Consider the following 15453-nt stretch of genomic DNA (forward strand, 5'->3'; position numbering starts at 1 on the left):
AGTTGATTGACAAAGGGGGAGTGGTGAAATCGAAAAGACTTCGCAAGAAGCTTGAACTTGTTAGTTGAAAGCTTTATATCCTGAAAATAAGCTCAAAGAGATACATTATAATTAAAATTCACGAATCTAATTAAACAAAATCAATGAAAAAAATAGTTAAACGTGACTCACTTTAAGCAAGTTTAATTGAGAATTTAAAATCATTTCAAGTAAATCCTATTTTGTCCAAATTGGTTAATATTGATGGGACTGAGGCGCTGGTACTGTAAAAAAAACTTAAAACACTTGTGTCGATAGAAGACTCTCCGATGATGGCCAGTGGATTTGAAGTCACTTCACAAAGAAAAACACTTTTTCAATCTTGCCCAGAGCTTTCGGTCCTGGATATGGACCTTCTTCAGTGGCTACAAGGAAAGCTCTGGACAAGATTGAACAAGTGTTTTTCTTTGTGAAGTCACTTCAAATCCACTGGCCATCACCGGAGAATCTTCTATCGATACATATTACGCCAGTTCTACATCCAATTAAAAAAAATGTGTTACTCAGGGCAAGAGTGAGCTATTTTACTAGGGAATTGCATATACGATAGGCCCCTTAATGCTCTGACCGTTTCAATTAAAAAAAAATCATAAGGTAACTGTATCAAATTTCGGTCAGTTTGCAATTTCGGCCACTTTTTTCGTTCCTCAAATTTCCATGATTTTTTGCATACTTTAAAAATTATATAATACAAAAAAAGAAACAAAAAATATCGCTTCTATGAATGAGATGAAGCGAAAATGACTTTAGAAGAATTCCGGTAAATTATGAGAATCAACACTGAGAAAAAAAATGGGGGTGTGATCATCTTTTTTTGCTCATAACTTTAACACTTTTTAGGTGTAAAAATATATCCAACATTTTTTAATGTTAATTTTACACTTTTTTTAAGGGTAAAATTAACATGAAAAAGGGTTACTTTAACCCCTAATACACCTAAAAAGCATAATATTACACAGATTTCGGATCAATACTGCAGGGTAAAATAAACATTTCCGGAATATTATTTTAACTTTTTCGGATTTCTCTCAGTGAAGGTAATCGAAATATTACCCAAAGCTATGTCTATCCTACCCCCTGGAAAGTGAATTTCAAAGTTGAAACCACTTTCTCACATTCACATACAGATTCGTATGGAAACTTTTCTGTACTCGTGAGTGTTACACGATATATGTCACAATTGAGATGCGCTTTGTACACAGGACTCTGTGCCTTGTAAAGAGGGATAACTATTCTAGATTTCCATCTAAAAAGTTTTTTTGTTACTCGAAGTGTAAGCTGAGTTTGGAAGCAATTTATGAGTTGGCTCACTGAGAGAAATCCGAAAAAGTTAAAATAACATTCCGGAAATGTTAATTTTACCCTGCGGTATTGATCCGAAAACGGTGTAAATATTACCCTTTTTAGGTGTATTGGGGATTAAAGTTACCCTTTTTCATGTTGATTTTACCCTTAAAAGGTGTAAAATTAACATTAAAAAATGTTAATATATTTTTACACCTAAAAAGTGTTAAAGTTATGAGGAAAAAAAGTTAATCGCACCCTCTTTTTTTTCTCAGTGCTTCAAACTCATAAATTAACTTTAATAATTAATAATTAATAATTAATAAACTTCAAAAACCTTTAGCCAGAGGTTAGTTTTTATCCTTTTTGAAATGTAATAAGGATGATTTTAGAGAAAACAAAGACGATAAACTACATACAAGGTTCCAAGCAACACTCCTTAAAAAGAAGTAACATAAAATTGAATTTTTAATGAAAATATAATATTATATTTTAAACATAAGATTTTGGTGCTTGCATGCGTCTATACCGAAATTTGGTACAGTTATTCTAAAAATCGTTTTTTCGATAATTTAAGGAGACACAAAACTTGTAGAACTTTATTTTTTTCAGAATTTTACTAGGTCCTCATCCGAGTGCGCTTTCTTTGTTTACCAATCAAATATGGAAAATTTCAAGTAAATACAAAAAATAATTTATTCAAAATATCGGTGCTACTTAGCAACATATTTTTAACATTTGTCTGACAGCATTATATACCGCGAAGATAACATGGATTTGGGTTTGGAACCGTTGATTCAGAAATGGTAATCAGAAGGGGCCGGATCTAGAGAATACAAAGGGGCGGTAGGATATCCCAATTCAGTATTTTGATGTTTTCTTGGACCATATAAGTGATTATAGAATTTTTTTCAGCAATGAATGGTCCAAACTGATCAATTGTTATTGATATCGATGTCCATCACAGTATTGCTCAGTTTCAGTATGATTCATGATTCCCCTGAAGTCCCACTTAATGCTCAGCATTGTCTTCTTTCCGATTTTGATGATTTGTCAGATCTAAGGTTTTGGGTTTTGAATACTCTAATCGATCTAATCATATCCATTTTCTTCGCTTATGCCAATTCAATGCTGAAAACTTCTTTTATTGTACCGTAAGAAGCAAATTTTTGAAAGTGGGTTCTCGAAGACCTCGTTGGGTACCAATTTTTCCAATAGCTCGTAAGCACTTAAAAACACCTTGCCGAATCATGTTTAACGTCTTCGGAAGCTAATTTTATCGTTTTCAACCAGTAAAACATACAGATCGGCGCTATGATTTTTTGGTCTTTCGGTCCACTGCATCAAAACTATCATTTCTGAAGAATTTAAAATTTTCGCAGGTAGTTCTCTCGATGGTGCATGTTTGCTATAGGCATCTTTTACCAAATGATGTGCTTTACATCTTTATTAGGATTTTTTGGAGTTGCAATATCTGTCAATATTGTTACTGAAAATTGTCAAAAGACAACTATCCGATCAAATATACGTACCTTTAGTTAGGCGCTTTAGACATGTCTGCTCACTCTATTAATCGCCAGCTCCATTCATTTGTAAAGAATGCAACTTAGTTGACTGCCTAGTATTGGCCTTTTCATTATTTTTCTGTCGCAGTATTTGAATTTGTAAATAAGCTCTGCCCATAAAGTTTTTTAGGCCACGCCTCGTCTCAAGTAACTCGTGCGTATTTTTCTAATTTTCCATAATTAATTGAACATAATTAATTAAAGGATTTAATATTTGAATAAACTTTGATTATTTGATATTTGATTTGATAATATTTGACATTTGATTTAGTCTGCAAAACATATTCCATAAATAATAGACCACGCCTTCACTTTTACTACCTGAAAACAGAAAATTGTCAAAACACGAGATGGGAAATTTATTGCAAATTAGAGAAAATTATTGTATTAACAGATATGTTCGGGAAAAGATAAATTTTTTTAATACTTTTTGATTGAAAGGAACATGCGTAAAGAACAAGTTTTTTTGTACTTAAACGTATTAGAGGCGTGGCCTATTTTTTCAAGGGCAGGGATCTATGCTTCCCCTTAAAATTTAACATGAAAGTGGATACAAGAATTAAAAAAATCGTTATTATAGAAGTTCTGACGTGAGAAATGATATGGGAAATAGGAACATAATAAAGAAATAGGACTTCAGTTGCGTCAGGGTTGTTTATCCTTCCAGGACAGGCGTTGTAGCGCCGAAAGCTTTGGTAAAAATATCCGTGTTTTTCCTGTCCTGGAAGGATAAACAACCCTGACGCAACCAGAGGTAGTTTTATCTTCCTATTTCTCATATCTAAAAAAATCAGTAGTGCAAAGAAGGGGGAAGTTTTGGGGCAGCTTTGAAATATGTTTTTTCCCTATTTTTTAATTGAACTTATTTACATGAACTAAGATAACTTAATTAATAGCCGTACTCACTATGGCGTTGTTATCTCGTAATCTCCGTAATCTGTTATCTTGTTATAATTTTTCATTTATAAAATACATTACGAGAACATAACGAGATAACGAAATAACGATATTACAAGATAACAGCGCCATAGTGAGTACGGCTAATGTTTCCTAGCATGAATATGTAGGGGGTTCCCTAAATACTCAAAATCGCTATCTCCCCCCTTTTGAATCCTAGAAGTTGTACATTCAAACAAATGGCTAGGTATGATTGCTTCAGATCTTTAGAATTTCAAAATGTTCTAAAAATACAGGGAGTCCCGCTTTGAAAGAATTTTTTGGGACCGAAAAAACCCGCGAATTAACTCCAGTGACATAGTAAAATTGCATACCTACAGGAGATATCTTTGGAGTAACTTACGATAACGCCGTGATGTATGCAAGACATTTTCGGCGCCAGTGTACACGTCCTAACGGCGTTATCACACTTGCACATTAAAATTTTAATGTGATTCACATTAATTGTCGCTTGTGAGCGTCCAAATATGTTATTTGTGTCTTTGAGTCACTTAATATTTGGGATTTTTCTATTTATTGATAAAGAAGTGGACTTGGCCTGCAAAAATAAGTTTAAAATCGCATTAATTTTTCGCATTAATGCTATAAATCAATTTATATCAAATTTTGCAGGCCAAGTCTACCTTTTTATCAACAAATAGATCAAATTTTGAATATAAAATGATTCAAACACACAAATTACACATTTAGACTCTCACCAAGTGGCAATTAATGTGAATCATATTAAAATTTTAAAGTGCAAATGTGATAACACAGTAATAGTAGGCAATTCATATCAAATTCTTTTAGTCCGTTTTCACTTAAACCGGAACTCCCTGTATTCTCCCCCTAATTCGATTTGGAAATTAGTGGATTATTTACATAGCTTTCTGATTGAGTTAGAGCAACATAAAGCAATCCCAAAAAGCGATAAAAAAAAGCTTTTTAAAGTGACTGGACTTTTGAATTAAGGAAAAGTGTGAGAATTGGCTCAGACATCAATTAACAATTTGTTTTAAAGGTAATTTGTGTTCTTCTGGCTTCTAAGATGTGTATTATCTAAAAACATGTAAATAATCTTCCATCTTACCTCAACAATGCTGCTTTTTGTACATAAACTGTCTGTTATGTAAATAAAACTTCTTTAGGTAAGATTGCATTCCACAAAATCCAATTTAATGCACCACTTAGAAATAGGCAAAGCGTAAATAAAACTTCTAAGAAGACTTGTATATTTCTTTCAGGGCCATTCTTTGGCTTCCCACGACAGTTTCCTTACACCCGATATCGATTCTTGTGAAGATCTTGTGGAACTATCTCTAATGCATTCTTTCAGTATTTGGCTCTAAAAACTCATCCAATCCTCCCCCTCATCCTCTTATTATAATTTATATTGTAATGATATTCTTGTATTTCTTCCACAAACATTATTTATTAATTACAATAAGTGATAGTGTAAAAACCACTGAATTCTTCTAAGCCTATATTAGGATGTGTTCTAATTAATTATAAATTATTGTGCAGAAGGTTTTGTAAATAATGATAAAACATTAAAAAATAATTATGAGAAGAGACTAAATTGAATGATTTGTCTTTTGTGTTCTAATGATGATTGATTTGCAGAATTATTATTATGTCATCTGTTGCAGACTGAAAAATCATTATAAAAGACTATAAAATTTTCAATAAAAGTCAATGATACTAATTAAACTCTTTATTTGTCTTCTCTTAGCGAAATAGTTTCAACAAAGGTCATTTGCTATTGTGCAAAACTTTTATTTCTGAATTTTATTTATTCTTGTACAACCAACCCAAATTGTTTTTTCCCTCCTCAATTTCATATCTTAGGCAATTTACCTGATAAGGCAAAACGCTTCGATGATTTGTGCATCTGCGGGTACTATTTGAACGAGAAAATGAACTAGAATAGCCTGCAACTTGCAATGTTAATCGTGATTTTTGGTTAATTTGAAATCCCTGTTAAATAGACACAATCTGCTTCGGTGAATCAGCAACTGTGGTGTTCTTCTTGTCAGAGGCCCCCGTCTTTGGTCAGCAAAAACCTCCAGTACTCACATATTTGCTCGTAAAATTATACAAGAGGATCGAGTGAGATTTGCTTTGAGTTGAGCTTCCTCGTTAGATTAGCTACCTGTGATAAAAGCAATATTTTCCACGCTTAATACACATTAGAGGCTAAATACCACAGAGATTATCATGGTAAATACTCTTTTGCATTTATTTCAGTATTATTTTTGTCTCAATTTAAATCGCATTGTTCGTAACGCATTGCAATATGCTGTGCAAGGTTAATCATAAAGACTGCGGTAAGACACAATCCCCTAAATTATAAAACAAGATTTAGTTAAATACAAGAATTGAGATTCTAAATATCTATCAAAAATAACTTAAAAAGCGCAATGTAATGACCATGTCCACCGCCGTCTTAATATCATTAAATAACCTCCAGAGCAAAATAGAAAATATTCTTCTCAAATTATATATGTCGGAAACAAATCCATCGGATGTATACATTTCTAATATTTTATTTCATTTTAGTTGTCTTAATTAGTAAGAATTTACCTTAAAGTAAGTGATATGGGTCTTAGTTTACTGCTATGTAATATTGATGAGATCAAACAAGTTTTTCCCTGCTGATAAAGACGATAGATATAAATGAATTTTAAAATATTACACATCCGGCTCGAAAGACCAAATGTACTAAATTAGATAAGGTTTTTACCACTCATAAAATTTCCACTTGTTTCTTCTCTTGTCCTGGATAAATTCCTTATGACTTAGATTCTCTTTCGACTTGAAGAAAACTTAGTGGAGACTGGGGCAAAAAGTCACAAGTCGAATATTTCAAAATTCAATATCTTCCAAGATGAAAAAGACAGTGGCTTAAAAATTTTCCATAGACTTTCTTCAATGTCGTAAGTTTCTTAGAACTCGAACAAGGAATTTAGAATTTTTGAAATATTTTTCTTACAGCAGATATTAATTTTTATCTACTTTCTTTCCAAACTTGACGCACTCATGGAATATTCTTTTATGATTTGCATTCTTTGAATACGAAGCCGATATCTGTTTTAGCATTTTCCAAAGATTCTTTTCTCCAGAAATCAATTTATTGAAAATGACTACTTGGGGTAAAAAGTAATAAAAGCTATGGGGCAAAAAGTAACAAAAACCGAAACAATTTCTGATGCCTCATAGCGAAAAGAAACGTCATTGCCATATGTCGCCGCTTATTGTTATAGGCAGTAATGGTAATGAAGATTCGAAAACAATAATTAATACGCACAGGCCAATGTATATCTGAATCTAAGATATTAGTATAAAAAGAAAACCAAACACTTCTTTCTATTATTTTTCTGTATTATTTTTGTCCTGAACTTTAGTGACATTTACTCGGCAACTTTTTCGCCAGATTTCGTCAAATTCATCTCGCTCAATTCGCCATTTTTGCCTTTTCAGAATGGTTGAATAGAATTTTCTAGCCAGAAATAGCTTTTGGAAAATAATTTGAGAAGCACTTTTCTCGTTCAGATAGAGAAAACGCCGTTCTACAAAGTTGTATAGGAATAAATTTCCTACGAAAATGTCATCTAAAGCGTGTATGCGATAAATTTTGGTCATTGAAAAATTGCTCCCACATCTTAACCACAGTATACATAATATGAAAAAAAAACAAATGTATTTTTTTAATGATAATTTTATTTTGATTTTTATAGGATTATGGTTTGTTTTTAATCCAACGGCTTCTCGCCGAATTCTCCCATCTTCTTCTTAATTCCCTTCATTATGGACTTGATAAGCCCGTTTCCATATGGTCTGGGACGGCTTTCTTCCTGTTCCTCTCTAAATCTGGCAAGTTTTCCTAAGATTTGTCTTCAAAATTCCCCAATGTTTCTCAATCTTCCGGAGTGAAGGACGGGTTGAATGTCTTTCGCACAGCTGTAGAATTTTTTTGAAAAGATGATCATTGGGTTTCCGCGACTTTGTTTTAGCTCCTTGACGCTGTTTATCGGTCCGATGGAGCGCAGCTTCGGCTTACTAGGTTATGAAACTATTCCTCCCCTTGATTTTATGAATTAAGTTTCAAGGTATTCCTATCTTTTTTGTCAAAATCCTGAATCCTGTATCTCAGGCTTTCTTCTACTTCCTCCTGGCTTCTGAGCAACAATCCTTAGTTCTTTGAACCGAAATATAAACTTCCGGGTAGGGGAGCGGAACACTTCCCGGTCAATTTCCCGATTTTAGCTTAACTCGCATTTGGATTCATGAGATTTTCGTCAACGTTAATCTTCGCATGGTCTCCATCTTTTTGCAATCAGGGTGGAATCACCACTTGTCGCCAGTGCCTCACTTTTCGCCACTTATATTGAAATCGTATTTTTTCCATTATTTGTGAAATAAATTAGCGATTTGTATCTATACTGTTGTTACTTATAGTCCAAAAACACTAATTTTTTGTTTTGAATTTAAATGTTTAAGCATTTTTTAGAGGAATATTCTAAGCAAGTGCATTGAATCCAATATTTCTTACCAAATATAGTAAGTGTCATGAGACTTTTATCGAACATAATTTCCGATTTTGAATAAATAATTTGTCTATTGAACATTTAATTACATTCGATGAATACATAAAATTTATATTTAGTTAGTTAATGTTTCATTTTATATTATTTTTATGTAAAAATGAGCTATGGCGGAAAGCAGTAATATTCTAAAATTGATTCACCACCTGTCGCCATTGCTTTTCAATAGGCGACGCTAACTTCACTTCAATGATTCTCAGTTATCAAATCTGCTTTGTTTACTTTCTGCAACATTCTAATAATTTGATTTCTCAAATAAAAGTGAAGAAAAATAATTTGATGTGAGTAATAACACGTCCTAGAAGCCAAGATTAAATAATGTTAAATTGAGATTAAAAATTGAGATAATATTAAGGTGATCATGAGGAAAAAGAAATGCTGAATGTATTCTTTGCATAATATTGCCCAAAATAATCGAGTTTGAACGTTTCCAAATGGGTGGTGAGAAGTGGTTACAGAACTGGCGAAAAGTGGTAAAAAGTGGCGAAGAAATTGGTTGTTTTTGCATTGTTAATAAAAATAAGTTTTTTAAGTACTCCCGCGTGAAATTGTAGAACTTTTGTTTTGACGAGTGTAGAGCCAATATATCTAAGTAACTTTGTGTCAACTTTGAGTTATCTGATTATAAGGGGTTAAAAGTTATAATACACTTAATTTCACTTTTTCCTAAAAGTGGCGATAAGTGGTTACTCCACCCTACTCAGTCAAAAATCAATATTTTTTAACAAGAATTTCACAGGTTATTTTGTTTGCTCACAGTTAGAGTTTTATTCGAAAAATTAAAACTTAATTTCGAATACCACAGTAGGAAGCTATTATAATATAATGATAATGAAGGGGTTTAATATGAAACAGAAATATAAAGGCTTTGTTTATTTGGTCTTCTTGACAACAAAATGAAGACTTACATCATGTTTACTTACTTACATCATGATGAAAAATCTGGCTGTGCCCGAATTTTCATATTTCGAATTTCGAACATCCTTATTTCGAATATCAGAATGAAGGATATTGTTGCATACGTTACATAACTTCAACTTTATGAAAACCTTTATATTTTTTAAGAAATCTGATTTAAAAAGAAACTTTCGACCTTTTTGATCAGTTTACTAGTCGCACTTGCAGACAAATTCATTTAACAGAAAATATGAAGAACCCTGTTGAAAGGTGTTTAGTAAATCACTGAAATTCTTCGTATAGCAAAACACTCAATAATGATAAATGGGATCACATTCTGGGAATGTGGGTTCTGTCCTATGTCTAGAATTTATCCGAATGCATGGTAGTCGTGTTTGTGGCCTCTGGGATTAACGATGGCAACGGATAATTTCAAGGGTAGCCAGCAACTGTTGGTACATTGTTGTTACGCAAATGACTGTTGATTTGTCACCATTTGGCTACTGGTCATTAATAATATCACGAAAAAGATTGCAAAATGCAAGTGACACTGCATCAACAATGGGGCAAAAGAAAAGTTCTTTTGTGTCGCCCCATTTGTTGTGGGGGGAATGCTCGAATAAAAATAGCTCTGTTTTTCACGCCCGTACCAAATTGGCGCATTTCTTTTCACGAGAAAGATTGGAATGCAAATTCGACGTGGTATAATGGCATTTTTCACACACTCTATACACTCACTCTTTATGTGTTTTAATTGATTCATTGGGAATTTTGTAATAAAAACATAATGCAATAATATAGTGTACAAGTTAATATTATCAATAAACTTTTAAGATCACTTCATTAATTGTTTTGCCTCAGAATCATAGAGCACATTCCAGGCATTCAAACGAGCTGTTCTGCAAACAATTAATTACAATAATGGCTGGGAGTAAATTGCAAGGAAGGTAAATTGTGGCATGAAATTCGTTTTTGCCTTATTGCAACATTTAATGCGAAAATGCAAGATTAATGCGCCGGCAGTTATAGCAAATTATTGCTTCGAACTTTTGAGTGCAATTGAGTTGAATCTTGGCTGTGCGGATTTGCGAAGGGGATATCGATGTGTCTTTCGGTTGATGGCGCTAGTGGTACTGCAATTTCGTTATGTGAAAGTTCATTCATAGGATTCATAGTGCATTTACAAAATTGGAGTGGATTATTTGGAATTATCATCTTATTAATGAACACTTCTAGATATAGAACAGTGCTTGACTTATTTACAAATTTCCGAAATATTTGGTTAGGGCGGTGAGGGCAATGTTGCATCGATTTCGAAAATTGTTACACAAGCATTGATTGATTGAGATTATCGAATCACTGAGAAAAAAAGAGGGTGCGGTTAACTTTTTTTCCTCATAATTTTAACACTTTTAACGTGTAAAAATAAGTCAACATTTTTAAGGGTAAAATTAACATGAAAAAGGGTAACTTTAACCCCCAATACACCTAAAAAGGGTAATATTTACACCGATTTTGGATCAATACTGCAGGGTAAAATTAACATTTCCGCAATGTTATTTTAAATTTTTCGGATTTCTCTCAGTGATTACATTTATTTGGAATAATAAAAAGAGATATACAAAATTTTTAAAATTTTGTATATTTCTCAAATTCCTTTTTTTAATGAACAGATTGGCTCTTGTTCAGTAATAATAACTTTTCGAAAGAGAAAAAGAAAAAGCCGATCCAAAGCTGTGCCAAACCTATTCGAAAATCGACCGAAAGTCTGAAATGTATGTTCACATTTTCGCCGCGTTAGCGTTGGCTGTTACTCAATTTCGAATTTTCGGTATTCTTCACATTTCAATCGTCAGCAGCGTCACCAACAGTGCGTCTTTTGCTAGAACATCTTATTTTTTTGTGTAGTTTTATGGCATTTATGGATAATATAACGTTTGAATTTTAATTTTATTAAAATTTATGTCCTTTTCATGAATTTATTTACTTTTGTGCAACTCTTCGGTTTAAATTTTCGAACTCCCAATCTTACCATCCACAAGTAGATCTTGGAAAATTCGAAAAGCCAAGAGACTTTCTTACTTCTTGAAAATTACGCAAGGTGACTGAGTGTACATCTTGTTCGAATTTCGAAGTGCTCAAGTGTCAGAATATGTCGGTCATCGCATTGTTCTGGGGAAAAAAACAACACAACCTGCTTAGTATTCTTGTTCCATTATTTACTCACTCCATAATCACTGAGTAACTTTCTGGAGAGCCTTTTAGTGTGATATTTGATAAATTTTTCCCACCTTGTTCGAAAATTTTAGTAATAAAATTCGAAATTGAATTTGAATTCTTCGAACTTCAACGACTTTTTGTGCAAAGAGCTCCATTTACCTTTTATCCAAGACACTATTGGAGAATCAAAATCTGCTTGTCTACACCCTTTGGGTTCTTAGGTAAGTTCTCTATGATAATACGTTATGATTTAGTATCAAACCTCAACCTGAGAGAGCTCTTAAATCGAAAAGGTCAATAGAATGTAAAATTTGGGCAACCAAATAGAAATTGCTATAAAAACAATTAACACTTCTTACATATTATTGTCATTTATAATTTTAAATTGAGAGAAATCGAGTATAGAAAATTTGAAAAATTTCATAACAGATTAAAATTTCGGGATTTACATATGTTTAGAATTTTACGTATCTTTTTACGATCTACATGAATTAGCCATACTTGAAATCTAAATTGAAGTCTCACAGTACTCCTGGTGCATAACGAATTCTATTCCTTAATGCATAAGGAATTTTCAGATTTAAGAGAGATTTTAAATACCTTACAGAATCTGTTTTTCAGATAAGTCATTGTTATATCTGTTGCATACCGAAGTAGTATCAATAAAGTTCCGATAGGCTTAATCATATTTGGACTATTGAATAATGATAAAAAAAACAAAGTGAAAAAAATGCCTTAATGTGTTCAGTTGCTTCTTCTTTTCGCATATCGATAGAGTATAGAACGTATTTCAATAATTTATGCGTTATATTTAGTCGTTTTAAAAGTCTACATTAATGGTTAAATATTGTGAGGTGAATAATGAATAGGTGCTATACCTGGATCACTGCAGAGACCTTTAAAAATTCCTAGAAGTTGCTACTGATCTCTGTTGCCCAGTATGACTGACTGTATCGGAACGGGGGCTCAGTCCATTCTGATCCCAAACCTTTATACGGGATTCAGACCTGAGACTTAACCATATGGCTTAACTGCTCTAATTTTTCAACAATCAAGATTTTTTTGAAAAAATCACCTTAGAATTAGGTTTTTAAGAACAAATGACCTATTAAATTTAGAAAAATCAATATAATTGGTTGCTATTTAGGATTTTGAGATCTTCGGGAACTGGGCTAAACCTCTAGTCTGAAGACCACTTTATGAGGGTATACCAGAAACCTTGATTCTCAATGCTATTGCCTGGTTTATCCTTATAATCCTGTTTATGGCCCTACGTCGCCAGGCATCAGATTACGGACGGGTAACAGTTGTCGATTCTTCTCAGGATAACCGGGGTAATAAGGATAATCAGGATAATCAGGATAATCAGGATAATCAGGTTAAACATGTTAATAGACGTTGGATGAATCTACTGTATGCCAAAGGTAGCGATGAAAAGGCTTCTTCATTGGTCAGAGATATATAGGCATCTTTTCCTAGATATTTGCAACACTTCGTTTGCGGAAAGAGGAAATCCTGATGCACAGTGGTTCCGATGCAGTTCACTATCTCTCATTCCTGCAACATCTGATTTTCATTGCTACCGTTATCATGGTCGTGTCGATCGTTATCATTCTTCTTATAAACTTATGGTGAATTAATTAGAGATGTTTCCACTTTCGGAACTACGACAGTGTCGAACCTACATCCTGATTCTAATGTTTTCTGGGTCCATGTTCTATGCGCAATTGGCTTTGTGCCCCTCATTAACTTGATCATGAAGCGTACTTTGACAAAAGATCTTGACACAGCGAACCTTAGTAGAGCAATCGTGGTTAAAAATATTCAACCAGAAAATCGTGACGAAAATAAGAAACAGTAGACTCTTTCAAATTCGGGCATTTGGGACCGAAATGTCAGTCGAATTAGAGAGAAATTCGGGCGTCAAACTGTTTGAAATACAACGATTTTTTGTTCATCTGCGTACTCAAATTAAGTTTAGATACTCATACTTAATGTGACTTGCATTAAAACTTCTTAATAATGCAAAATCACATCATAACTAAGTCAAACTGTGGAAAATTTGGACATATTTGCTTAATTTGATAATCATTAGTCAAACCTGAAAAATTGTCAACAAACTTTTTTTCAAAATTAACTGCCGCCCGAATTAAAAAGTAGGCCGATCTTAAAAGAGCCGAATTAGCGAGAGTCTACTGTACGTAGTTATATTCGGAGATCGTTCGCAAACGTTAAGATCGAAAAGGTCTATCTCACGTACGACATTGGAGAGCTATGCTCTGTGCTTCAAGTGAGTAGGTCTTTATTTATGGTAAGATTTCTTCGGAATTTATGAGATTTTTTTCAGGAATATGAAAACCCAGTAACTTCAGGAATATGAAGCTCTGAAACCCCGAAGTATTAATGTTAGAGTATTTCCTAGCTATCTAATGTGCAAGACCGTTGATGGCTTGGAGTACTACCATGAACGGGAAATTCAATTTGAAAATGATTTGGTTCATTTGAAATTGAGTGCGAGAGATAAGCCTTTAAGAATGGCTTTCATTACTTTAACATTACACAATATAAATATTACACATTTTGAGATTACACTTTTTTCTGAAGTACATATTTGTGTAATTTTACAAAAACAAATTGTGGTAAAAAAGCAAAGCAACGATTACCGTTGCAATCTTCTTTCACTGGGAAGGGTTTCACCTAGATCACAATTTCAATTTTGTATTTGTTTTTAAACTGAAAGAGCATAATAAATTCCATGATAATTCCAGATTAATAATGTTCCTTTCTCATTTTGGTATAATTCAAGTACTTAATTGCTTATAAACTGATTTTTCTAAGTCCCCGGTATGAAAAGTAAAGCATAATAAATATGTTGAATATGAAACGATAAGCTGTTCAAAATAAAATATTAATAGACTTGTAGTACAAATTGCTCTCATGCAATTTCCATCTTGATCCAGACGACAAGAAGTAGTTTTAGCTCATGTTCCACATTCTAACATTCCTGGGAAATGATAAATTGCTGGCAGTTTTGATGAAAAGAAATGCATGATTTTTGTTGTTTTGGATCTTTTTCGGTCAAAAATAAGCATAACCACAAGATGAATTTTCCAGAAAAGAAAACAGTTCTTATTGTGGCAATCTTATGAATTGGAAAAAAAATTATTCATGAAAATTGCACAGTTGAATTCCATGTCAATTTTCCGCTCTCGAGATTCATGACAGCCATCATGGAATGGCTTTTAATCAATCAAAGCGATATCACAAACCGACATCTCATTCCAATTTTCCCAATGATGTTGAAGATTTTGAGAAATGTTAGGGTGGCCCTCGTCTTTTTTTTGTATTTCTCATTGTAATATTGAGAAGGCAATTTCAGCGGTTGAAATGTTCAGCAGCATAATGAATGAGGATTGTCAATTATATATGAACACTTCTTAAAATTTTTCTTCTATAACCGCAATCTCAAATTGAAATGAAATCACGGAATACCAAGAAGTGTCAGCCTTTTTGCCTTAATAAATATTCATTGAAAAATATTTATTTGAATTTAGTGAAGCGGTCTATCCATCTCAATTTGGGAAAAATCAATTTTGGAAATAAATAAAACATTCGCACTAACAAACCACCCAAAATATATAGCATATGCGTTGTTAGAGAGGGGTGATTAGGGTGAATGGGAAATCCATATAACCAACACATCAATTGCAAACCATTTCATTTTCATATCGTTTTGATATCGCCGGCAATTTGATTATTTGAACATGCACGCGATTCCCGAATTTTTTTTTTTTGGCAATTCACATGCCCACTTTTTGCACGCTAGCTTTGCACCAACTAACCACATTCCCAAAATTCATGGCAATTATTTTAGCATACACAAAAATGCATCTTTGTGGAAATCTGGG

The 15453-nt window shown here is 33.0% G+C and overlaps 1 protein-coding gene across 2 annotated transcripts in view; it reads left to right on the forward strand.

Moving 5' to 3' along the window:
• LOC129798601 (cysteine and histidine-rich domain-containing protein morgana) overlaps window positions 1-5526 on the forward strand; it is a 58000-nt gene extending 52474 nt beyond the window's left edge. For both annotated transcript variants that reach the window (XM_055841822.1, XM_055841823.1), the window contains exon 5: window positions 5069-5526. In XM_055841822.1, the coding sequence (XP_055697797.1) occupies window positions 5069-5124 (56 nt within the window). In that variant the 3' untranslated portion in view covers window positions 5125-5526. The remainder of the gene's footprint in view (window positions 1-5068) is intronic.
• The last annotated feature ends 9927 nt before the right edge of the window (window positions 5527-15453 follow it).

Source organism: Phlebotomus papatasi, chromosome 1 (genome assembly GCF_024763615.1).
Source record: "Phlebotomus papatasi isolate M1 chromosome 1, Ppap_2.1, whole genome shotgun sequence".
Taxonomy (NCBI): Eukaryota; Metazoa; Arthropoda; class Insecta; order Diptera; family Psychodidae; genus Phlebotomus; species Phlebotomus papatasi.